The 24,484-nt window shown below is 33.5% G+C and overlaps 5 protein-coding genes across 7 annotated transcripts in view; 4 read left to right on the top strand and 1 right to left on the bottom strand.

Annotated features, from left to right (window-relative positions):
* The first annotated feature begins 889 nt into the window (after positions 1-889).
* LOC149483769 (alanine--glyoxylate aminotransferase 2, mitochondrial) lies at positions 890-4,983 on the top strand. The gene is made up of 10 exons (XM_089701953.1): positions 890-934; positions 1,769-1,860; positions 1,963-2,147; positions 2,340-2,463; positions 2,621-2,809; positions 3,139-3,267; positions 3,380-3,532; positions 3,736-3,957; positions 4,251-4,496; positions 4,800-4,983. The coding sequence occupies exons 1-10, from the start codon at positions 922-924 to the stop codon at positions 4,893-4,895; spliced, it is 1,449 nt and encodes a 482-aa protein (XP_089558079.1). The 5' UTR covers positions 890-921; the 3' UTR covers positions 4,896-4,983.
* Positions 4,984-5,750: 767 nt separating this feature from the next.
* On the top strand, positions 5,751-6,730 carry LOC149483770 (uncharacterized). The gene is made up of 2 exons (XM_089702014.1): positions 5,751-5,988; positions 6,249-6,730. The coding sequence occupies exons 1-2, from the start codon at positions 5,856-5,858 to the stop codon at positions 6,632-6,634; spliced, it is 519 nt and encodes a 172-aa protein (XP_089558140.1). The 5' UTR covers positions 5,751-5,855; the 3' UTR covers positions 6,635-6,730.
* Positions 6,731-7,105: 375 nt separating this feature from the next.
* LOC149483771 (alanyl-tRNA editing protein Aarsd1) lies at positions 7,106-11,592 on the top strand. The gene is made up of 8 exons (XM_089701962.1): positions 7,106-7,237; positions 7,334-7,462; positions 7,839-7,998; positions 8,242-8,456; positions 8,625-8,731; positions 8,914-9,054; positions 10,158-10,472; positions 10,816-11,592. The coding sequence occupies exons 1-8, from the start codon at positions 7,199-7,201 to the stop codon at positions 10,937-10,939; spliced, it is 1,230 nt and encodes a 409-aa protein (XP_089558088.1). The 5' UTR covers positions 7,106-7,198; the 3' UTR covers positions 10,940-11,592.
* Positions 11,593-15,067: 3,475 nt separating this feature from the next.
* On the bottom strand, positions 15,068-19,450 carry EMC8-9 (ER membrane protein complex subunit 8/9). The gene is made up of 4 exons (XM_089701988.1): positions 19,103-19,450; positions 18,007-18,156; positions 16,420-16,525; positions 15,068-15,454 (listed from the first exon to the last, which is right to left on the bottom strand). The coding sequence occupies exons 1-4, from the start codon at positions 19,313-19,315 to the stop codon at positions 15,285-15,287; spliced, it is 639 nt and encodes a 212-aa protein (XP_089558114.1). The 5' UTR covers positions 19,316-19,450; the 3' UTR covers positions 15,068-15,284.
* A 1,750-nt stretch (positions 19,451-21,200) lies between these two features.
* The window catches only part of fab1 (1-phosphatidylinositol 3-phosphate 5-kinase fab1), a 32,057-nt gene continuing 28,773 nt past the window's right edge, over positions 21,201-24,484 (top strand). For all 3 annotated transcript variants that reach the window (XM_089701929.1, XM_089701927.1, XM_089701928.1), the window contains exons 1-6: positions 21,201-21,599; positions 22,129-22,297; positions 22,705-22,838; positions 23,140-23,291; positions 23,488-23,571; positions 24,048-24,181. In XM_089701929.1, coding sequence (XP_089558055.1) covers positions 21,318-21,599; positions 22,129-22,297; positions 22,705-22,838; positions 23,140-23,291; positions 23,488-23,571; positions 24,048-24,181 — 955 coding nt within the window. In that variant the 5' untranslated portion in view covers positions 21,201-21,317. The remainder of the gene's footprint in view (positions 21,600-22,128; positions 22,298-22,704; positions 22,839-23,139; positions 23,292-23,487; positions 23,572-24,047; positions 24,182-24,484) is intronic.

Below are 24,484 nucleotides of genomic sequence, written 5' to 3' on the forward strand. Positions count from 1 at the left end.
TGTATTAGTAAACGTTACTTAAATACCTAATTCAGGGCCAATTGATTTTATTAAACTACTGATGCAAAACGCACGCGCGTCTGAATTTTTCCTTTTAATCCTAATGTTCGTGTGGGACAAAGTTATCTGTCAGTGAATGTTCCGTCAAAATCGGTCCAGCCGTTCTTGAGATTAGCCGGAACAAACAGACAGACAGATAAAAATTTATAAATTACTATTTTGCCTTATCAAGAGCTACTTTTTTTCTTTCTTTCAATATTGTTATACTCCATAGGTACCTTTTTTAGTAATATAATTATTTAACCAATTTAAAAGGTTGAACTAAGTATATCAGAATTACTTACAATGAACTTTTAATTTATGTAAAATTTTGTAACATTACATAAATTTTAAATTATAATTTGGTAAAGGGCAGTTCACATGTATAATATGATATACATACATAATTTTTAACAGTGATTCTACGTACCTGGGGTAAATATTTTTGTATCTTTATTCTCATTTGCATAAGCTATTTTTTTAGCAATATTCTACTTTTATAATAATAAATGCCCTTCCTTCAATAATTGCCCTTCATGCCCTTCCTTCACGATACTTATGATAAAGCGATGCTCTAAAGGTATTCACAATTTTCTGAAATTACCCCTCATGCCCCCAATGCACTATACTTATTATTAATAAATTATTAAATATTTAACTTATCATTCGCCTTAAAAACCATTACCTAATAAAAACTATGTCGTATTTTAGGTAATCTCCAAGCAACACACCAAGTGATTACAGAATTGGGAATAATAAAATGTTTTGTTTTAACATTATAAACACGATCTATTTAATTATTATGTATTCAAGAGTCAACGGTCGTCATTCAGTTGTGTTTTAGCCACCTTAATAGTAACTTACGCTATATCGAATTTAATAATGGTCAAAAAAGGTATGTCCACTATTCGTTTAGTTATTTTTTGGATTATCTTTCTTCTATCTAATGGATTATGGATCTAACCGAGCATAGCTACCTACGAGTAGCGTAGGTAAAAAACGTAGGTAAATTCATTTGTGAGGAAAACTAAAAAAAAATATTGAAGTTAGTTAGTTAGTACTCGTTGGTTAGTAAGTACACAATGAATAAGAATAATTTTTTTTTATGTCGACGGAATTAAAAAAATATGGAACTCATTTGAAAATAGCTGACTCTTGTCCACTTCGTTGGAATCGTAATTAGGAATCTATGTCGTAGCAAGATTGTAAAAAGCGTTAGATTATAATCTAACAGGCACAAATTCTCTAACAATCGTGATACGTAATTGCCGGCATTATTTTTGATTTATATATTATGCTCTGAATTTACTTTTCCTCAAAAATCTGTCTGGTGAAGGTAGAGATAAGACGCAGATCCAAAGATGATGATGAGTTTTATTCAAACATACTGAGTAACTACTTCAGTTTTGAACTTATTTTTTTAAAATTACAAACACCAAGTTTGAATTTGAGTTTGAGTCTTTCATCATCAGTACTTTTAAGTTTTTAATAAGTATAATTAATAATAATATTTAATAAAACGATAATTTTAACTTTATAGTAGGTCCCTATTATCTATGTGTTGAAATTATGTTTTGAAATTGCGGAGATAAGATTAAATAATTATTTATAGAACCTGCTATGGCGTATACGCTACTGTTAATAATTTATCTGAACAAATGAACTTTTAATGTAAATTTAACCCCATTATGTTGTACTTAGTAAAATTAATTTCGTGTTTAATTTTCAGCATCTTTACAGTATTTTAAACATATTAGTCGGCGTCTCAACACAGCTTCTGCACCTCTACCAAAATGCAGTTTTATGCCCAAAGAGTACACCGTAAGTTAAGATTATGACCGACAGGGAACTGCTTAGTTTCCTATTATATTCTTGATATAGATTTCAACATTTAGTTCGTTAATAGGTTACAAATAATTCCAGGGTCCCGTCGTTCAAAAGCTGGACAAATTGAAGATGGATAATATACCCTCCGTGCAAGGCAATATGTTTAAGAAACCGGTGGTCATTCACCAAGGTCACATGCAGTGGCTTTTCGACCACGAGGGCAAGAGATATTTGGATCTCTTTGCAGGCATCGTCACTGTATCCGTGGGACATTGCCACCCGTAATTATATATTTTTGTTAAATTTTATAATTGGTTTTCTAAATAAATAGTTGCTAATGTAGAGTTAAGCGGTGTTGAATACAGAGTAATGTCGTAGGTGCTGAACGCGATAATACTTACCGTTCTTTATAACTGTATTTTGTAATTTCACTAAAAAGCCGTTGACTATAAATAAGTAGTTAAAATTTTCAGTAAGGTATCGGCGGCTCTTCACAATCAAATCGATACTCTGTGGCATACAACTAGTATTTATAAGCATCCAAAAGTATACGAATACGTTGAACAATTAACAGCAAAGTTTCCAGACGATTTGAAGGTAAATAATACTTCTTATTTAAATAAGCAAAAAATCTACATACCACAGCTAGCGTTGTATGCGCTTATAAACTCATTCAGTTATTTTAAGCCTACCTAAAACGTTTCAGTGAAATTTTAATAATGGTTTAATTTGGGCAATTTGATCTTTTTTCCAGGTAGTTTATCTAGTAAATAGTGGTAGCGAAGCCAACGACCTGGCAACACTGCTAGCAAGAGCGTACACTGGTAACCACGATATAATTTCTCTTCAAGGCTCCTACCACGGCTATTCTAGTAGTCTTATAGGTCTCACTGCGACACAGTCTTACAGATATCCTATTCCTGTACCAACTGGGTTTCATCATGTAAGACATTCATTATTATGCTGCGGTATACTTAAGCCTACTAAAAAGTTACCTAATTATATGTCGCAGTCATCTGATTGAATCTGCTCTTTGATCGAATGACTAGATCGTTCATTGAATGACGATATTTAATTGAATGACTAGTAGTAGCTACTTATTCAATCAAAAGGCTGATAACAGATTCAACCAGATGACGGCGACACCTATAAACACCATATCTTTTGAGTATTTTCCATTTCTTAAATTTATCAAGATAAAAGATTTTTTACGAATTAACTGCTAAATCATTAGGTAACTCGTCAGGGTAGTATACTTAAATTATCTTACAGGCAATGTTACCCGATCCATTACGCGGTCTGTGGGGAGGATGTCGCGACTCGTACTCCCAGGTACCAGGAGCCTGCTCATGTCCAGGGGATTGTGTCACTTCTGATAAATACATACACCAACTTAAAGAGGTAATGTATGATAAAATTTCTTTGACATTTTAGTAAATGGATAATGTAATCGGAACATATCAGGATCGACCATTTTCATTAGATTTTTAATAATAAAGGTATTTTTTTCTAGCTATTAGAACATTCAGTTCCAAAAGGTCGTTTGGCAGCTTTCTTTGCGGAGTCAATTCAAGGTGTGAATGGAGCGGTACAATTTCCAAAAGGATATTTGAAGAAGGCGAAGGAATTGGTGAAAAGTTATGGTGGATTGTATGTAGCTGACGAAGTGAGTTGATATACCGTTAACCGTATAACGGTAATAGAATTCACATACCCATTCATTCACATTCATGCCCAAGTTCAAATCAATTTTAACAAAAATTAACACATCAAAAAACAATTGTACAATATGATAAGCTTAATAATAATGACAATGAAGCCTTTTTTAATTTATTTTGCCATTTTTGCACAGACTATTTAAATTTTTAGGTACAAACCGGTTTCGGTCGTACCGGCGACGCGTTCTGGGGCTTCCAGAACCATGAAGTTATGCCAGACATTGTAACTATGGCTAAGGGAATCGGTAATGGCTTCCCACTCGCCGCTGTTGTTACTACCAAGGAAATAGCTGATGCGCATAAAAAAGCGTCCTATTTTAATACATTTGGGGGGAATGCTCTGGCTGCTACTGTGGGAAAAGCTGTGCTCGATGTAAGAAGGTTTTTAAATGATTCGTTGTTTTTTTTTTTTGCAAAATTATATCCAAAAGGATATTGCAGGAAGTGCTTATTATGAAGACTTGCTGTATGAAGACTTTTTCATTTCAACAAACAACAACCCAATCAAAAAAGTTAATTATAGTCAACACAGAAAAAATACACAATACTGAAGTTGCCTTTTCTGAAAATTTATTTTATTGTAAACGAAACCGAACCCTATTAAATGGTTCCTGTTTAAGAAGCAACAGAAAATCTTTACAAAAATTTCGACGAATTTCATTTCAGGTAATAGAAGAAGAAAACATTCAAGAGAACAGCAAAATCGTCGGAAAGTATTTCATTGAACAACTAATGGAATTACAAAAGGTCCATCCCACTATCGGAGACGTTAGAGGCAAAGGTCTCATGCTGGGTGTGGAGTTAGTGAACCCTGGGACAAAAGATCCTTTGAGTCCAGAAGCATTCTCGAATGTCATGGAAGACGCTAAGGATATGGGTGTTTTATTCGGATGTGGGGGAAGATATGTTAATGTGAGTTTTATTCCAATAATTAATGTTTTAACGGACTACAAAAAAAGAGGGGATTCTAATTCAAATGTATTTATCACGCAACTGCGTGAACCGTTTATAAGATTCCTTTTTTATTAATTAAAGCTGGTGGTTTTATTTAAATTTGACACTAAGTAGTGTTAATTAGGAGAGTCTTTTGTATAATAAATTATTTTTTTGTATTCGTGATTCCAAATTGATTTGATACGTAACATATATTCATAAAAAGTGATTATTTGTAAAAGTAATTCGTGTTTTGTTATTTTATCTTTATTTTTATTTCAGGTATTACGAATTAAGCCTCCAATGTGTATAAACAAAAAAGACGTCGATTACGGTATTTCAGTATTGGATCAAGCTTTGTCAAGACTTATTAAATAACTACCTATGTATTTATATCTTGTGTGTCTATATTGTGTACCTAAGTAAAATGATTTTTTTTTTCATTGGAATAAATATATGTATTTTTTCAATTTGTGTATTTTTTATTGAAACAAACAATTTATTTGAATTGAAAAGTTATGAAAGAATGAAAGAATATTCTCTGTTTTTAAGGTAAGTACATTGGTCGATTGTTTATTATCGCGAGGGACATTTTTTCTAGTTTTCGTTTAGTGAATGATCAATGACTCATCATTTCACTCGATTTAGTTTGGTGAAACGATCACTTAATATATTTTGTTTAAAACCTAAAAATAAGATTATTTGACATAATATCCTACCGTGATTTCGTGATATGTCTGATATCCTCATTTCTCTGCGACATATTATACTGCACTGCTTGAAACCATAATATTTTTTGACATAAAAAAATATGGAACAAAACATGGAACAAAATATATTTATATCAAGAAGCTTATAACTACAGACACTACTACTACTACTTACACTGGAGATTTCAGTATGAACATTAACTTGTAACAAGAAAATATGACGTTGAAACTTGAATGACGCCTGTATGTTTTTTTTATCCCTTTCACACCTAACTAACTACAATACCTAGGTGGGAAGGGATAAAAAAACATACAGGCGTCATTCAACGTCATATTTTCTTGACTGAAATCTCCAGTGTATTAGATATAAGCTTCTTGATTTATATATTAAACAATCAATCATGCGTATGTGAACTTTATCTGAACTAAAAGAATCGAAAATAAGTTTGTAATTAGCTGTTTGTGATACTCTCGTGATACTACTTCTGCGTGCCACGAAACAAGTCTTACGGCGAAATGAATGAACTAAATTTGACATGTCGGCCATGACGTTTATCGTCATTGTTTACATCAGTGAAGAGATATTTTGTCGAATATATGTAGAATAACGTTTAGACTGTTGTTTACCATGTCACAAGAAGTAGACGATGGAGTCCGAGAAGTGATTCTCAGAGTGAAGAAGTATTGTGAAGCGGAAAAGAAAAATAAAGGCCTTCTAATTCCACTAGCTAACGTTCGAGCTCGAGTTGCTGCTTTGACAGGTAAATATTAATGGTTGCCATATAATATATTGTTTTACCCGTAAGTTGATATTTTTTAGATTTTTTATTCGTGTAACTTTGCAAAGTAAAATGGCAAGCATGCTTAAGAATTAAGGGTCTTTCACTGCGATAATATAATATAAATCGGGAATATTTTCTTCTATTTTTTATTCATAAAAGTAAAAAGCCCTTAAAGTGTTATGCGGCTTTTTTAAGTTCCAATCATACGAGACGTACATTGATGAATATATTTTTTGCAGGTATCTCTGAAAAAACTGTATCTAGGATTACTAAAGAAGGTAACATTGCAACCAGGACATGCAGTAAAATGGTAACTCCAGGAAAAATTCGACCACATCCAAAAAAATATAATCTCCATGAGTATCACGTTGGAGTTATTCGTAAAAAAATTAATGAATTTTTCTCTGAAAATAATAAATTACCAACTGTTAATAAACTGCGCCTGGAGTTACTAGAAGATATTGACTTTAAAGGAAGTAATACAACTCTTCGAAGAATATTAAAAGAAAAGGGATTTCGTCTTAAGCCCTGCGAAACGAAAAAAAATACATCGATGGAAAGCTCTAATACGGTCACGGAAGAGTCGAACCCCTCAAATAATGAAAGCGATAGTCAATGCAGTTGAACCATCAAGTGATCGTAATATTATTTAAAATAAAAATTTATATTTGTAAGTTTGTAAATAATGCTACAATACAATTATATAAGAGATGACTGATAATTCATTCTTATTAATTACTAAATTAAAAATACTGAAATAAATGGGTATTGACTTATATTCACTCAATAAAAACTGTTAAAATATAACTGAATCTTAAATCTTCATTAATAATAGGTTAATGTTATAATTGATCTCTATCTTCTCGGTAATATTATGTAACATAACATATTAAATAAATAAATGTTTATATTCAACACGTCAATAAAGAGATTTTCTATGACATTTAAATCTATTTTCCCAACCTGTGTTCCGAACTCTAGGGGTATTTTATATAAACTAGCAACATTATTTCAGGCGCTAACAGCGCCGCATCTACGCCCTACGGGACTGTTTTTGTGGTTCACCAGTCACCATAACATTATTTTGTACATGTGATTATTTGTTTTTGCGCAGACTTCAGATTGAACTATCCCGAATTATTTTATTTAATTACCATTTACGTTTACACTATTCCATAACGATCTTAAAATGGTTTTTAAATGTCAAGAGGATAGTTTCTTGAAAGAGGTTTGTGTGGGTTTGTACCTAATTATTTTTGTCCAAACTTAAATACCTCTAGACCTACTTACATACGTTTTGATAAATGTATTGTTACTATTCTAGTTTAGCTCTAAAGTTGTGAAATGTGAGCCTACGAAAGAACCAATAGTTGAATATGGGAAAACTTCAAAGTTCGAGGGTTATCAAATAACACTTGACAATACAATTCTTTTCCCTGCTGGTGGAGGACAGGTAACTAAAAAAATTCGAAGTTTATTTATAATTCTATTATAAAGTAGCAAACCCGGCGAACTCCGTTTCGCCACCAGAGACACATTTTCTTTGCTATAAACCTCACGGAGCCAAACCAACGAATTCAACGAATGCAAAACCGTAGAAATTGGTACGTGCGTTCTGGAGTTATAGCATCAGGAAGGAAAACCCGACTTATTTTTATATAGTAGAAAATATAATATATTATAAAATCCGTTTCCTATGTAAAAATTCTTATAAATCAATATCATTCACTTAGAATGTTGAATATTAAAAAAGGTAACAAAAAGTGAGTTCATTTAAATTTCATATGATTAATAAAAGGCGCATAAAGTTTAGTTTCTATGCATTACAGCCTCACGATAAAGGATGGTTAAATGACCTTGAGGTATTACAAGTCCTCCGGAAAGGTGAAGAGGCACTCCATTTTACTACTAAACCACTTGAAGTTGGTGCAGTTGTAAACCAGAAGATAAATTGGCAGAGACGGTTTGACCACATGCAGCAACATTCAGGTTGGTAAGTGTAATCAAACTTCAGAAAAGTTACATAAGTAGTATAAACAACAAGCACTTACACTAATGTCTTTAATAATAACAAATAACATACACAAAAATTATATATCTAGTTAAACTTTGCGGGAGCGATTTGACTTTTTTAAAAAGAAATAAAATAAAATTAAAATTAAACTTATTTAAGCGAGCCTTTGGTCTGCCTTTGTCCTTACTTACCATATAATATAATCCTACTTACTTCAGGTCAGCATCTTCTCTCAGCAATACTAGAAAATGAGCACAATCTCCCAACCACAAGTTGGTGGCTTGGAGCCGACGAGAGCTATGTAGAGTTGGACCAACCTAGTGTAAATGCCGATATTTTAAAAGCTGCGGAGGATAGGTGCAATGAATTGATTAGAGCAGCCATTCCTGTTACTGTTAAGTTTGTGAACGCCAATGATCCTAATTTGGATAAAGTAAGTTCGGATATTGAATAAGTATAAAATTATTTTTCAATAGGAAACTGGAAACTGCAAATTTCCTTGCTTGAAATAATATACAAGATAAGACCATTGTAACAGGTTTTTTTTATATATAATGAGTAAAATTCTCTACATATTATGAAAATATAATTTTATTTGTAGGCACATACTCGAGGATTGCCAGAAGATTGCATGGAAACCATCAGAATTATATGTATTAAGGATGTAGATGAGAACATGTGTTGTGGCACTCATGTGTCTAATTTAAGGTCAGAAAACAAATGTATTTTACATAAAAAAAAAACATTGAAATATTATACTTTACTTTCTTTGTTTCAAATATACTCCCCTCTTCCTACTGTAACGAATTTTCATAGTATTTCGCAAATATTGTTAACTAAATAAAGCAAAACTGTAATAGTTACAACATTTATTTATGTTTTTTTTATAGCCAGTTGCAAATGATTAAGTTTCTTGGTGCTGAGCCTGGTAAGAAAGGCAAAACAAACCTAAGGTTCCTTGTTGGGGACCGCATTATGAAAACTTTCCAAATAAAGCTGGACAGAGAGAAAGCACTTACTGGTCTCTTGAAGTAAGTATTTATTATATGTCATGAGAATGCAATAGGCAATATATTAATTTTGTTGTATCCTTTTGGAAATTACTTTTTTAATAGCAATGTTAAATGGCAAACATGTTTGATTTAAGACATCATAAATTATTAAGCTACTAGAGATTGTCTAATCTAAAAATGAACGCCCCTCCACTAAACTTAATTGTTTCAATGTGTGAGGACAAATAATTATTGAACCGCTTTATATGTGTGCGCGCGGCGATTCTACTGCAAACTTTGACTGTCTCGCGCACTGATTTGTCAACTAATCGGGCGATCAGTTCAGGTGCCTAGCATTGTATGGCGGGGAGAGCGCGCTATGTACGGAATGACACGTCCGTTCTGTCGTGCATCGCGTCATTTATGCACTAGTTGGCCAACTGGTCCTGTCGTTCGGGCATGGATTGGACTGGAGGACTGAACGACCAATGAGGCAGACCAATTTGTGTGTATTGCGTCTATACACGTACTTTGAATGTGAGCGTAAACACAGTGGAGGGGCGTTCATTTTTAGATTAGACAATCTCTACCACCTTTTTAATTTTACACCACTCTTAGGCCGGGACTCCACCAAAGCGGAGACGAGACGAGCGGAGAGGAGATGTTTTTTAAACAACCAATAGAATTGAGTTATTGACACGTCTCCTCTCCGCTCAGCTTCAGTGGAGATCGCTGTGCGGAGATGTGTAATATTTGTATGTCGCGATGGAAGCGGAGATGTGAGCTGTGCGCGGACGACGCGCAGTGGAGACGAGAGATGTGAGCGGCGTGCAGTGAGCGATGTCACCCTCCCCCCTCTCGCCCGCTAGCAACCCGCAGAACCCCGCGCGCGCACTCAACGCCACTCAACGCCCCGCACCCGAGCTGAAAAACATCTCTTCTCGCACAGCACACAGCACACCGCACACATCTCCGCTTTGGTGGAGTCCCGCGAGCTGAAAAACATCTCTTCTCGCACAGCACACAGCACACCGCACACATCTCTGCTTTGGTGGAGTCCCGGCCTCACGCCCGCCTGATCATATGTAATCATTTTTAAATTATTATAGCTAATATTTACATCACTTATTTACTAAATGCAGAAATGAAGCATCGAAACACGAAGAACTCGTGCAAAAATTACAAAAGAACCACAAAGTGACGAACAAAAATCTACAAAACGTTCTCTCTGACTTGGCACAATATGAAGTGGACAAAATAAAAAGTACAGAACCGAAGCCAAAATTCGTATTCATGTTTAAAAAGGAAGCGACACCTGATTTTAACAGGGTTATATGCAAGGCTTTAGAGAGCGAAGGGATGTTCATATTCTGTGCTTCAGAAGAACCTGATAAGCCAAAAGAGGGACAGATCATGATGCAAGGGCCGGAAGAACACTGTAATTTTTTGGGACCTCAGTAAGTTTTACTTAATACTTGAAATCTTAGTGCACATTATATTAATAACTCACTCAATAGGTTAACTGATTAACATTCTTTGAAATAATTTTGCTATAGAATATTAATTAATTACCTGGGAATCTATAAGAGAATGTGATTTAGTCAGGCGTTAAACTCAAACTCAAACATTTATTTATTCAATTAGACTTCTTCTAGAAGCACTTTTGAATCGTCATTACATTTATTTTTTAAATTTACCAAAACTGTGAATAATTTTATTTGGGAAAATAAGAAGCAAGCTTGTGCTTGTACAGTGTACCATCGTCCATAATCAATTACTTTTATTTAAATATTTTTTTAGGATCACACAAATGTTAAACGGAAAAGGTGCATTTAAAAATGGCAAGTTTCAAGGAAAAGCTGGTGACTTGACGAACATCAACAAATGCAAGAAAATCATAGAGGATTACTTCAATAGTCTGTAGTTAAATAAAATATAACTAGTGTGGTTTGAAATGTGTTTTTATTTAAACAACCTTATGTTATTTTCGTATTCACTCTATAATGCTTTTAAAATAATGTATATTAGATATAAACCATGTGTGAATAAAACAATGCAATGCCAAAAACTGTAGTAGAAATCAAAAGCAGTATTTTTACTGGTAAGTCAGATCAACAGATTTTGTGTATGTACTTTAAAATGTTATTTGAATGTTGAAAGTAGATTTTATTGTAATAGAAACAATATATCTACTGTATTTTATTTTAATATTGTCAACAATAATACAATATGTAAGCATTATAATTTTCATTATTTGCATTGTTTCATTAACACTAGGAGAAATAAATATTCATCATATTCATATTTTTACATATTTGTAACTGTGCATTTAGATCAAACAAACATAGAGCTAGAGCATTATTTCGTGATCTTTTAGTGTAAACGAAAACTCGTATTCAGTGTTGTTCAGTATAAGAACATGCATAGAATCTTTTCGAACACAACAACGAAATAATGCACTAAAATCATTTGATTGATTAGAATGAGCATTTGCTCGTTTGATGTAAATACACTGTAATAGGCACATCTTTCATATTGGAATAAACATTAAAAAGTAAATAGAATATAAGTTAATTACATATAATAATCAATTCTTACATAAAATGAACATAGTACATAGATATTTCACATCCCAGATTGTCTAAAAACTGCCAGATATAAAAATCTTAGGATACATCATACTTATATTGTCTGTATAGAAAATTTGGTAAAATTATTGAAAATGTAGAAATTTAATAATGTACAAAATGTATAGGTATATTAAGAAGAGCTGGAACGTCAACACATTTACACATTGCACATGTTAGGCCGGGAGATACTGACACAAAATTTCGGGTCATTTGTAACAGGATGGCGGTCTAGAGGGGTCTTAGTAGCAATGACAAAAAGAAAAATGATGGTCAGAACGCTGGTACCGGCGGACTAGTCGCGTGGGCGTTAGTCACACTCGTCGGATAAATAGCGAAAGTCCAACGATTTGTAACACAAAAATTTTAGAATTTACCGATAGCCCTTAAAAAAGATGTAGGCGGTAGTGTCATGCCATACTTTGACGATGTGACTTACAGTCCGCCATACCGACGTGAATGCGTTGATTTAAAAAAAACAATTCAACCATTTGTACCGGGCTAACTTTTGCACAGGTAACCATCGTCGTGCAGCCATTTACTAAAATCACCATGCCATACTTTTCGGACGATTCCAAATGGTCGCCATACCGCGGAAAATCTGCAAATTTTTGAATTTTTTTTCTCGCCAAACGATTTGTACCACCCTACATTTTTTTTCAACAACTCCTGAATGATTATAAATAGAAGTGTGATAATGCCATACCTGTGGGAGGTGACTAATGTGTATAAGATTTTTTTCTTATTGTAAGATTTTATTCGTAGTTTGAACGATTTGTAGGAGTATGGCACTAATTTTTCCCTCTATTAAAAGTATGGCAAATATAATAATGGTCACGTTGCATCATATACTTTCCAAAAATGCCGTACTGGTACAAATCGCCAATTCTTTTCATTTTTTTTTACGTCTTGGCTTAAGTCTTACAATCATCCGCCCCATGTTTGCATTCTGCGATATTTTTTTCTAGGTAGAATTGTATACAAACAAACAGAATATAATGATCCCATACTATAAAAAATTATTTTACGTATTGTACAGTCGTATTTTTGAAACGTGACGAATAAATTAATTTTTCAAGTATGGCAGCACTTTTTCCCCCTACTAGAAGTATGGCAAATATAATAATGGTCACATTTTATCAAATACTCTCCAAAAATCCAAATGCAATACTGGTACAAATTGTTTGGCGAAAAAAAATTTTTTTTTTTGCAGATTTTCGGCGGTATGGTGGCCATTTGGAATCGTCCGAAAAGTATGGCATGGTGATTTTCGTAAATGTCTGCACGATGATGATTACCTGTGCAAAAGTTAGCCTGGTACAAATGGTTGAATTGTTTTTTTTTTTAAATCAACGCATCGCGTCGGTATGGGGGGCTGTAAGTTACACCGGAAAAGTATGGCATGACACTACCGCCTACATCTTTTTTATGGGCTATTGGTAAATTCTAAAATTTTTGTGTTACAAATCGTTTGACTTTCGCTATTTATCCGACGAGTTCAACTAACGCTCACGCAACTAGTCCGCCGGTACCAGCGTTCTGACCATCATTTTTCTTTTAGTCATTGCGTAATAAGACCTCTGTAGAACCGCCATTCTGTTACAAATGACCCGAAATTTTGTGTCAGTATCTCCCGGCCTATGTATGTGTCATATTTTTCAATTGTTTATAAATACAGGGTGATGTAATTGGTGTAGTACGAATATCTAAAAATCTATGAAGAATTTTGTGATACAGTAAATGGAAGAATTATAGACTATTTTACAGTATTTAATAAAATCATTTAATTTTTTGTTCATTTTCATTAGAAATGTCAATTTTTCTCACCAAGGTGGAAATTTAGATGATAAGGATCTTGTTAGAAAAATATAAATTTTGACTAAAATCGGCATTTTTACCAATAACAGTGTGATAATGAGCTTTTACTAAATCAGGCACACTTCAAAAGAAAAAATTTCATCTGATCAAAGTAACGATACCACAGCTAACATTTGACAGTATGTACATAAACAAAATGATGTCGATAAAAACATTTCAGGTCGTTTGAGAAATTTGCCATTGCCAAAAAAGCTCATTATCACACTGTTTGTATGCATTTTCTGAGTAAATTTACTATGGTAATGTATATTATATTTTAGACCATTAGAAAGTAGATATTTCAACTAACAAAAAGCCCCCAAACTTTTTGTAAAAAGCTGATATTTCGACGTCAGAATTTTCGATTGAAAATTAGGTTGTTTTTTTGGTATTAAGTTGAAATAAGGCGAAAAAATAAATATTTTCAATCAAATAAATTACAGTGTATTTGAGACACAATAAGGTAACTTTTCACCAAATATAGTAGAAAAAAATTTTTTTTTGAAAAAGAAATAAAAAACCAATAACTTGGTTTTTTGAATATTTCACCTAAATTTTGAGGTTATGTGAAAAAATTATTAATACAAAAGTACAACTTTTGTACTTTTTATTACCTACAACTTTGCCATTGAACTTTTTTCCATAGGACTTGTAGTTTTGTCACAGAATACATAATAGTAGCTAAACGCTACAGAACGGACACTCTCCGCCTCCCGCCAAAATTAAACTTACCTCACCCCCGCGCGATCAGACATAAAATGGGCCATATTTTTCTGCAAGGACGATACGCAACGAAGATTGACAACATTAATCAAATTGACTTAAAGTAATTTTATTATTTTGGATTTGTGATAATCGTTTTTCGTAGAAAATGGTTAGATATTGTGCTGTTTACGGATGTATGTCATCAGAAAAACGCGAATTTTTTTTTACGCTAGTCACAAATGTGCCAACCATAAAGCGTTAACACATACATTTGCAGTCTCTACAGTGTGACTGTCAAAACGATCATTTTGTATGGAGTGTCCGGGGTGTGGTTTTGTTGGAAATCAAGAGAAACCATTTTTTAGCCTTAAAAGCTCCCCCCCTCCCACTTCCCGAACTCGGATTGTCTGTAATTTATTTTTCCTTTAATTTTTATCACATTCTCCTCCTTTTCTAATGGGTTTCATCCTACTACTATTTTTTTTAGGTTTTTATCATTTTGGAAGGGATTGGCCCTGGTGTATGTTGGGAGTGAGCGCACGTGTTATTTGTATTGTTTTTATGTCCTGAAATTTAATTATTATTTGATAATTGAATAATTATTAATACTTTTATCCAATTGATTATTATTAGAATAAATAATTAACTTCATCAATTGATTTACTTTTAAATTATAATTTTACAGGTAAATTATGAGAGCTTTCATAATTATATTAATTGCATATATTTATCTACAACGCACCCATTTTACAATTCAAGTCTAAAATGAAACTAGAGTCGCATTTATTTTTGAACATACTGTAAGTGAAATTGCATAAGTGTGAGTACTGTGAACATGCCAGCTTTCCTTAATTGACCTGTACCTCCGCCAGTAATTCCGAGTTGACCACAAATCACATACAATATTTCAAATACCTTCCACCCAATATTTTGTTTATATCCCTTGTTCATTATAAGACAAATTGCATAGAAATGCTATTCAATATTCACTTAAATTACTTTCCTAAATAATATAATTTGCTAGTTTTCAATGCCTATACCAGAACTGAAATACTTTTTATACATAACAACAAACTATAATTACTTACTATCTATAGTGTTAACAGCGTTAATGCTCGATACCACTTTTTCAATACCCAGATTGCTCCAATCTTGTGTGAGGTCATCTAGATAATTATCAAAGTCGACTAACTCTTTGTAAACTTCCCATTGCAAGAGATGAGACACCGTTTCTAATACAAGAGGTGTTTCTGAAAAGAAATTTTGATATTATAAATTTTTAAAGAATAAAAAATTCCATCACTCGGCGGGATTCGAGCCCGCGACTTTCGCATTCTGGGACAAATGCTATAAAAAAATACTTAATATGCATTGAGATATACATACATGGAGACGACACCGCCTACATCACTTATGTTCCGCTCAACATACGTCATATGGCATAACTGCACGCTCATTTTTTATTTGTTTTAAAGTGAAACGCATCAAATATGCCTTCGTGTGTGTTACGATATTGCACAAATAATACAAATAATACGGAAAAGTGCAAAGGAATAACTTTCATCGGTAAGTACCTAACTAGATAATAATTTTTAAAACTTAGTTAGAGCAAAAAAATGGCGCACAGATTTTGTTCGTGGTGTCTCCTCCATACGTAGTAATATTATCTCAATGTTAATATGTTAAACTTTAAAGAATGTAGGAAAATGTTGATGATGAATTAATGAAAAAACATAATTTATGAATGCTATTAGCATCAATATTATAAATGCTTCCAATGCAAAAAAATATACAGCACGGTCTTGGTGATCAATGCTACAATTTCAATTGATTTACTTTCTACCCTCCAATAATTGTGATTAGACTGAGTTCCTTATATTTTTTGGTATGAACCAATCATAGTTCTTTTTGAGGGTAGGTGTCAAAATAAATATAACCATTTTTGTGTTTTGTTGCAACATCTTGAAAATACATATTTTTTCGAGGTGATTGAATTTTTTCTATTCTATATAAATTTATAGTTACATATTTATAAAGCATTTCAATGCCATAAAACCAAAAATATCAAATTCTACATATTTGTTGCTCGAATTCGCACTGCCATGGATTGTATTGATTTTGATTTTGATTTGATTGGATTGTATTTGTATAGTTTTAAAGTATTTTTTTCATGCAAAATAAGCATAAATTTCAATTAAAAGTCAATATAACTTACGGAATAACACTTTATTTGTGTCCTGTGGTTTCCACTTCCCTTCACTGTATCTGTAAATCTTAATAGCTGGTGTAACTAAGTGTCTAACTAGCCTTTTGTTGTCCACCTTAAAATAAATATGAAAATAATTCATACAATAATGGGGAATATTCATGTATTTATTTTTTGTCTTAAATTAATAGTTTACTATTTTATAACGTAGAAAAAATATAAATAGGACTCAAAATACTCAAAATATTTTTAAATTTGAAATTTAAAACTGTTAAAAAATTTAAGCAGTTCAAACGCCGCCATTTTGCGCGCGCTTTGCGTGACGTCACATGACACGTCCAGTGGGTGTTCACCTTAGTGTTTACTGTGGAGTGATGAATACAATGTCGTGTCAGATGACGTCACATTTCGTTCGACCTATGGTGGCGCGTTTTGGAAGTTTGAATTTCGCTCCCTTATTTTGCACTTTTTGAATATTATTTTAGGGGTTTAAATTAAATAAGTAAATAAAAAAATCCTTTTCATTATAATATTACGATAATAAGTATTCGAGAAAAAAATATTTTAGGCCATTTCAAATTTTATGCATATTCCCTATTATTAATATGGATGAGAATGAAAATTCTATTATAAATAATTCATTTTACGTAAGTTATATATTTCAGTTTTTCTAATAATTAAAAGAAACAAAAGTACACCCCTTTATAAATAACGTATACATATATAAATATAATAGTCTGAATATTTTAAATAGTTACATTCTTAGTCTAACTTTACCATTACCAATCAGTCAGTCTGTAACTAATTTAGAAAAACAAATTAATTTCTACTGAATCAATTTATAGGATACTAGCGACCCGCCCCGGCTTCGCACGGGTGCAATGCTGATACTAAATACACTACAGAAAAACTGTGAACGTTGTATATAAGAACATAGCGGCCCGCTCCGACTTCGTACGGGTATAAAATAGATAGCCGGGCGGCCGGCCGCTACCGCCGCAAACGCTACGTCCCGCAATTTTTAAATCTGTAATATCTTCGAAAATATTCACTTAAATCATACGGTGTAAAGGGCCTTATAGATCTATATTAAATGAACAATGTATTCAAGGTATTTAATTGGTTAAGGATTAATGCTGTATTGGTTAAAATCGCATCGAAAATTAGCCATTATTTGTCGTAAAAAGTAAATGACAAAAAAAAGTTATTGTGGGTTATCCATAAGAGATAGACATATACCATCGCGGACTTTTCTATAGACCTTTTCAATGTGTATAATACTTAGTACATTATTTTGATAAAACTCGTAGGGTTCAGCCTGCGTTAGCAATGTAAGCGGAAAAAATGTAATTTTTTACGACATCACATTAGAAACCTCAAAAATAAGAGTACTTCTCCACTATTTAATGGATGTTATTATACATATAAACCTTCCTCTTGAATCACTCTATCTATTAAAAAAAACCGCATCAAAATCCGTTGCGTAGTTTTAAAGATTTAAGCGTACAAAGGGACATAGGGACATAGGGACAGGGAAAGCGACTTTGTTTTATACTATGTAGTGATATTTGGAATTATTTTGAATGTAATAATTACCACAATAAACACAGCGGATGGAAAGTGTTCAGCAATTTTCTCAGCAATCTTCTGTCCTGGACACTTCTCCACTGTGTTGTCGTTAAAGTTCTCACATCCTGCATAGTAACCCGCTATCACACGGTTATCTGCTTGTGCTAATGCTTCAATCTATAAAAAATACAATTTGCTTGATGTTACTAGTTGCTGTTTGAGTGAAAATGTTTCGATTTCGGTTTGAGCTTGTAAATCTTATCAAATATAAATGTTACACCTTGGCCACGGACACCGGCGGCGCGACCGACGGCGCGACTGGCGGCGCGGCAATTCGCGCGGCGCGGTAAGCACGCCACGGGCAGTTGCGTTCGCCGCCGCGACCAGTGTAGACGAGGAGACGAGATGGCTTTATCAAAGTTAGCCCGACGTTGTTTGGAGAGTAGCAGCTTTTTTGCTCAAGATTTAATGTTTGGAAGATATAGTGGAGTACACGAATTAAATAGAAATCGTGTTACAGACGGAGAATTCCACCAAAAATATGAAAAATATAGGCATGATGAAAAATTATGTTGCGGGTGGCTAGACTTCCAAATAGCTGGTCTAGTTAGAATTTCTGCAATAAAAGCTTCCGTCTCCATTTTCGCGAAAAAAAAACAAACTATTTTAAATTAAGTTCGCTCCGGGAGTAGTCGCCGCGTCTGCCGCTCGACTCCGTGGCCTGCGCCGTAATAACTCATACATTTGTTTCGATCGCTAGTCGTGCCGCGCGATTCGCTCGGGGAAATTCGCCGGTCGTCTCGCTGGTCGCCGCTGCGCGTGGCATGCCCAGTACATTTCCATACATTTGATTCATTCGCAAGACGCGCCGCCAGTCGCGCCGCGCGAATTTTCGCTATAGCGAATTGTCCGTGGCCAGCACGTTAGTGTTGCTTTTTTGATCTCAAACATGTTATTGTCAATGAGGCTTCTTATGCACTTTAAATTATAACAATGATTACCCACTAATTTTACAGTATTATTTACAATCAAAATCCAAGAGCCGGCAGGAAAAGAGACTATGTAGGTACGCTCTATGTTCACATATTAAAATATTAGAAAAAGATTGGAGTGGTTTGGTTACCTGTGTTAAAGCGACCTCAGCCATTGGCGATAAACTATGGCTATGGTGAAATAAGGGCATCGTATCCACAATATGCAGGTCGGGATTCTTAGACCCCTCTTTAATTTTGCTTCCATCCGCTAGAAGTATTCCGTTCACAGCACATTGAGAATATTTCACTGCATGTAGTATAATTTTAGCGTAGGCACTTGTTTCAAATGATACTTCTCCCATTGTTGAAGTTACAATTACTTATTAGGAATGGGAAATTAGATAGGTTTTATTATAATTACAGCAAAAAACTTATTTTCTGATAAAATACACGACACTTCAGCACTTATTTTAATCAATTTAACATTGAGTATTGACATCACAGAATACAGATTGACAATTTGACATATGACATGATAAGTCAATTTTATCTTTTTTTTTATTTCTTTTGATGTATAGAAAGGCTTTTTGTCAGTATCGAGTTGAAATTGCTACGAAAGGAGTATGTAAGGTCCTTTACTTTACTATAAGACCTCATTCACACGAGAGCTTTTTTAACGTCCGTTAAAAAAGCGTCCAAATAGAACAAATGCATTCCCAAGTATATGTTCACACGTCAGCGCTTTTAAAGCGCGACGCTTTTTTATCGCGCAGTGTTCTATTTTCAACGCTCGGCGTTGGGCGTTAAATAAAATAGACCATAGGAAACTTCTTACTATTATTCAGACGAGCGCTAAAAAAGCGCCGGCGCTGCGTTCAGTATGCCGCACGCTCGCTCAGCGGTAGCACGTGTTTGTTGTGCTTATAATCATCAGAAAATCGATACGATGTCGTGGATTGTTGATCCCGAACTATTAATTATAGATGTGGAGTCTCGTCCGTTCCTGTATTCAAAATCGTTATAGACATTTGAAAATATTAATTAAAAAAATTCCGGGGTATTGCCTTAACTCTTCGTACAGTGTCACAAACTGCCCTTTTAAGTATCTCTGTTCATTCAGAGGATGTACCCAGAATGCCTTTTGTTTTCTTTTTCGTCTTTTAATAACACAAATCGCTAGTGCCAATCTTTCTTTCTTTCAAATATACCTAACATATAAAAATTAAAACAGTAGGTATTTTTATCATATTCCTTTAAGTAACATGTTTATCGATGACGAGTTTGAACAAATACCTAAGTAGGTACCTACAAGTGGTTTATTAAGAACAAACTTTCCGAGGAATTCTAAGCAAATATAATAATATAAATATCATAAAGATATTACGCAACTGACATTACGTAATTATTTTAGCAGAAACTATTTCCACGTCTTACTGAAGCCAGAGACGAGACATGAGTGATTTTAAAGCGTTAGTATGAACAACCACAGAGAGAACGTTTAAAAAGCGCCAACGCCGGGTTTTAACGCAACGCTTTTTTAACTCTCGTGTGAATGAGGTCTAAGTGTGCTTTTATTTACTATCCCCGTTTTCCAATTACAGCACTAGAGCGCATTATGCGGCATAATGCTTAACGTTGAATGTTCCAACTACAGCAACGCTTCGCACAATCGAGCACTAGAAAAAGTAATGCGCGTGAATTGATGCGTGCAATCGATTTATCGTTAGTAATTATTAATTGTTGGAAAAAAATTTAAAGCTTTCGTTTCATTGTAGTTTTTTCGAAATAATCAAACTTAATTCAAATTGTGTTAAAAAAATAAATATAAGTATGGATGAAGGTACAAACATTGAAAAAAATGTTAATGAAAAAATCAAAATCCAAATTACTTAAAATAACCATAAATATTTTTCAACAAATTATTATGTATACCACTTTATTTACACATTATTGAGGTTATTGCTAACTCTATGAATATTTTTTTTTTCAACACTGAACTTAGCGCAACCTGCTGGTGCGTTTCACGTTTCAATTAAGCATCAGCATAATTCGGCATTGTGCGGCACTGAGTCGCATTATGCTCTGTAATTGGAAAACGGGGTATATTATCAACATTTTGTTATTTCTAGCTAATATAAAATCAGAAATTTACAATAGAATTCAAGTTTTACTTTTCCGATTCCTAAACGAACATTCAAAATCAGCTGACATCTATCGCCTTGTGACATGTGTCACAAAAAAAAACAAACTGTCTTCTAATCATAAATAAATGTTAATTCTGCAAAAGATTTGGTATTTGTTTTGTAAATCTATTTTGCATATTTATTTCTTACAAATGATAGTACGGAAATTGTTAATTTATTCATGATGGATACAAATGACGTTTCTCAGTTGACCGAGTTCCCTCGGTTTGAAACAGAAGGGAATCAAAGGGGTGTTACAACATTTTTTAATAAATTGTGGAAACTTCCCTTATTTTCGCCTAACGAGAGTACAGATCAATCAGATGAAAAGCTAATGGGTGATGAAAGAAATAACGATCGTAGTGATGAAAGAAGAAAGGCGGAATACTCAGATAAAAATGATAACTCAGAGAACAGTGAATTTAGGACCAATATTAGGAAAATAAGTTACCTGGGCTCTGGGGTGAGCGTTTTCTTTTTTATTTTATATTTTATTAATTATACATGAATATACTAATAATTAAAGCCAAATATTTGAAATATTATAATTTGCTGAATACCTTAAGTTGTTGTTTTATTGTTCACATTATATCAACATATTATTATTATTTCTTGTGTAACTATTTTATAATGTGTGTATAAATAAACGTTTTTCATTTCATTTCATTTCATTTTCATATTCCCACAGTTCTATATATCAATAATATATTTTTTAAAAGGTGCTATTACAAAATGCCACCATGTATATTTATGAGACTTAAATTAAAAATACATTTTTTATATGGTAGATGAAACACAATGATAAATCTTAAATTATTACAAATTTTTGTTTGTTCCACTAGTGATAATTGACACAATGACAAATCTTAATTTCTCTTTCTCTCTCTCGTTATACCTGCGATCGCGCTCGTGAGATTTTGGTATGACACAAGTTTCTGAACATGTCACCCGACTAAAACGATTTAAGAAGAAAATAAATAAATGTTCTCTAGAGCGGTACCCGGTATGCAGACACAGAGCTAGCCCGCTACTGGATGCCGGACGATATCTCCCGCGAATGCTACGAGTGCGCCGCGCGGTTCGGCACGCTGCGGCGGCGTCATCATTGTCGAGTGTGCGGACAGATCTTCTGCTCGAGGTGTTGTAGTCAACGGGTACCAGGTAAGTTTTAATAGGAAGAAATGATGTAGTTAGAAATTATTTTCTATATCATGTAGAAAAAATTACTTATGGAATAAAAATATTTACATATAATATATTAAAATATAGGAGATACATAAAAATGTATCTACTATATTTTCCATGTGTGCCATGTGTTCTCAATAATATTTCCGAATAAAAAAATATAGACCTCTATTATTTGGATTTGGTGGTCAAATAAAAATAGTATATATATTATATTATTAATAGAATATATATATAATTAGTATATATATATAATTTTTTATAAATGTTTAATCCTGATATTTGTTGTATTTTGGAACCTAAATAATTTTTTGTGACAATTACAAAAAAAAAATGTATATTTTGTTAGAATTTAGATAAAATGTTATGTCCTGTTTTTTCAGGTCAAATATTTGGATGCGCGGGCGATCTCCGTGTGTGCACATATTGTTGTAATGTGGTGTTGAGATATCTACGTGAAAATGACATTACCGGCGAAATATCACCTGATTTACGGACGCTACAGGAGAATTTACAGGTGCGTTTTTCCGCATTTACATGTGCATTTTTCTGCATTTACAGGTGATTTCGTTATTTGTTGAAAGAAAAGCATATGGTCAAGTAATTACGATGCCACTATATTTTATTTTAAGCAGTAATAAATTACCTCTTTCGTAATATTTTGTAACCTGGTACACAAGTGACTCACTTGTGTACCAGGTAACACAACCGAAAGAAAAAAGATTTAAAGTCCCAGCCGAAATAAAATATAAATTAACTATTTTTAATGAGTATATAATTATTGAATACAAATAAAAATAAGTAACACATTATTTTAGATAAAATTTCCCGAAAACAAATCAACGAGTCCCAACAGTCGCGACTTCGTGTTCGCTCGAGAGCAGGAAACGTGCGAATTCAAAAGCACAACTAAAGATATCTATGAAATTTATAGACAATTATCATTTGCGTTGCCTACACAGCAACATAGGTAAGTAAAAAAAATCATCTGCAAACTTTTTTTGCAACAGTAAAAAAAAAATTATTAGTTTAATAAGCAATAATTATTGAAAAAAACTTTGAAAAAATATTCAAATTTCTGTCAATTCTTAGGTATAACCAAAAAATTTAAAATTTGTTAAAAAAGAGAGTTTCAGGTATAATAATGTAATTTTTTTACATCACAGATATCGGCTAGTAAGATATAACAACGTGTGGCGTGGATGTGACATGCTACAATGGGTAATGGACAATACTGTACACAAAACAAGGTAATTTACTATTTTATATGCATCACTACATAGTATAAAACAAAGTCGCTCTCTCTGTCCCTATATCCCTATGTATGCTTAAATATCTAAAACTACGCAACGGATTTTGATGCGGTTTTTTTTTAATAGATAGAGTGATTCAAGGGGAAGGTTTTAGTGTCTAATTTTTTAGGTTTTACACTAAGCGGGCGTAGCCGCGGGAAAGCTAGTACTGTTATAAAGGGGGAAAAAATCTGTTTTTTAACGTGATAACGTTTTTAAAATCGTTTTAGTCGGGTGACATGTTCAGAAACTTGTGTCACACCAAAACCTCACGAGCGCGATCGCAGGTATAACGAGAGAGAGACGGACCGATCTCCCGTCTCATCTCGAGCGCTGCCACCAATAAGACGTTATCACGTTAACATCTCGATCGTCAACCTACTTTACAAACAACCAATTTTTTTTTAATAAATTTTTTTTTCTTTAATTAACAGGGCACAAGCGACACAAGTTTGCCACAGTCTCATACAACTGGGCTACGTGGAGCGAGCCACTGAGCCCTCGCAGTTCGCCGATTACGCGCTCTACCGCCCGCTGAGTATAGCGCGCACTGACACTAAGGACCAACGTGAGATATATATTTGGTCTTACCACACCCCGGACACTCCATACAAAATTACCGTTTTGACAGTCACACTGTAGAAACTGCAAATGTGTGTGTTAACGCTTTATGGTTGGCACATTTGTGACTAGCGTAAAAAAAAATTCACCTTTTTCTGATGAAATACATCCGTAAACAGCACAATATCTAACCATTTTCATGAAAAACGATATTCACAAATCCAAAATAATAAAATTACTTTAAGTTAATTTGATTAATGTTGTCAATCTTCGTTGCGTATCGTCTTTTCTGAAAAATGTGGACCATTTT

The sequence above is a fragment of the Colias philodice genome, chromosome 12 (genome assembly GCF_061535455.1).
Source record: "Colias philodice isolate Cphi_HAF_F1 chromosome 12, ilColPhil1 Martin Lab GWU primary, whole genome shotgun sequence".
NCBI lineage: Eukaryota > Metazoa > Arthropoda > Insecta > Lepidoptera > Pieridae > Colias > Colias philodice.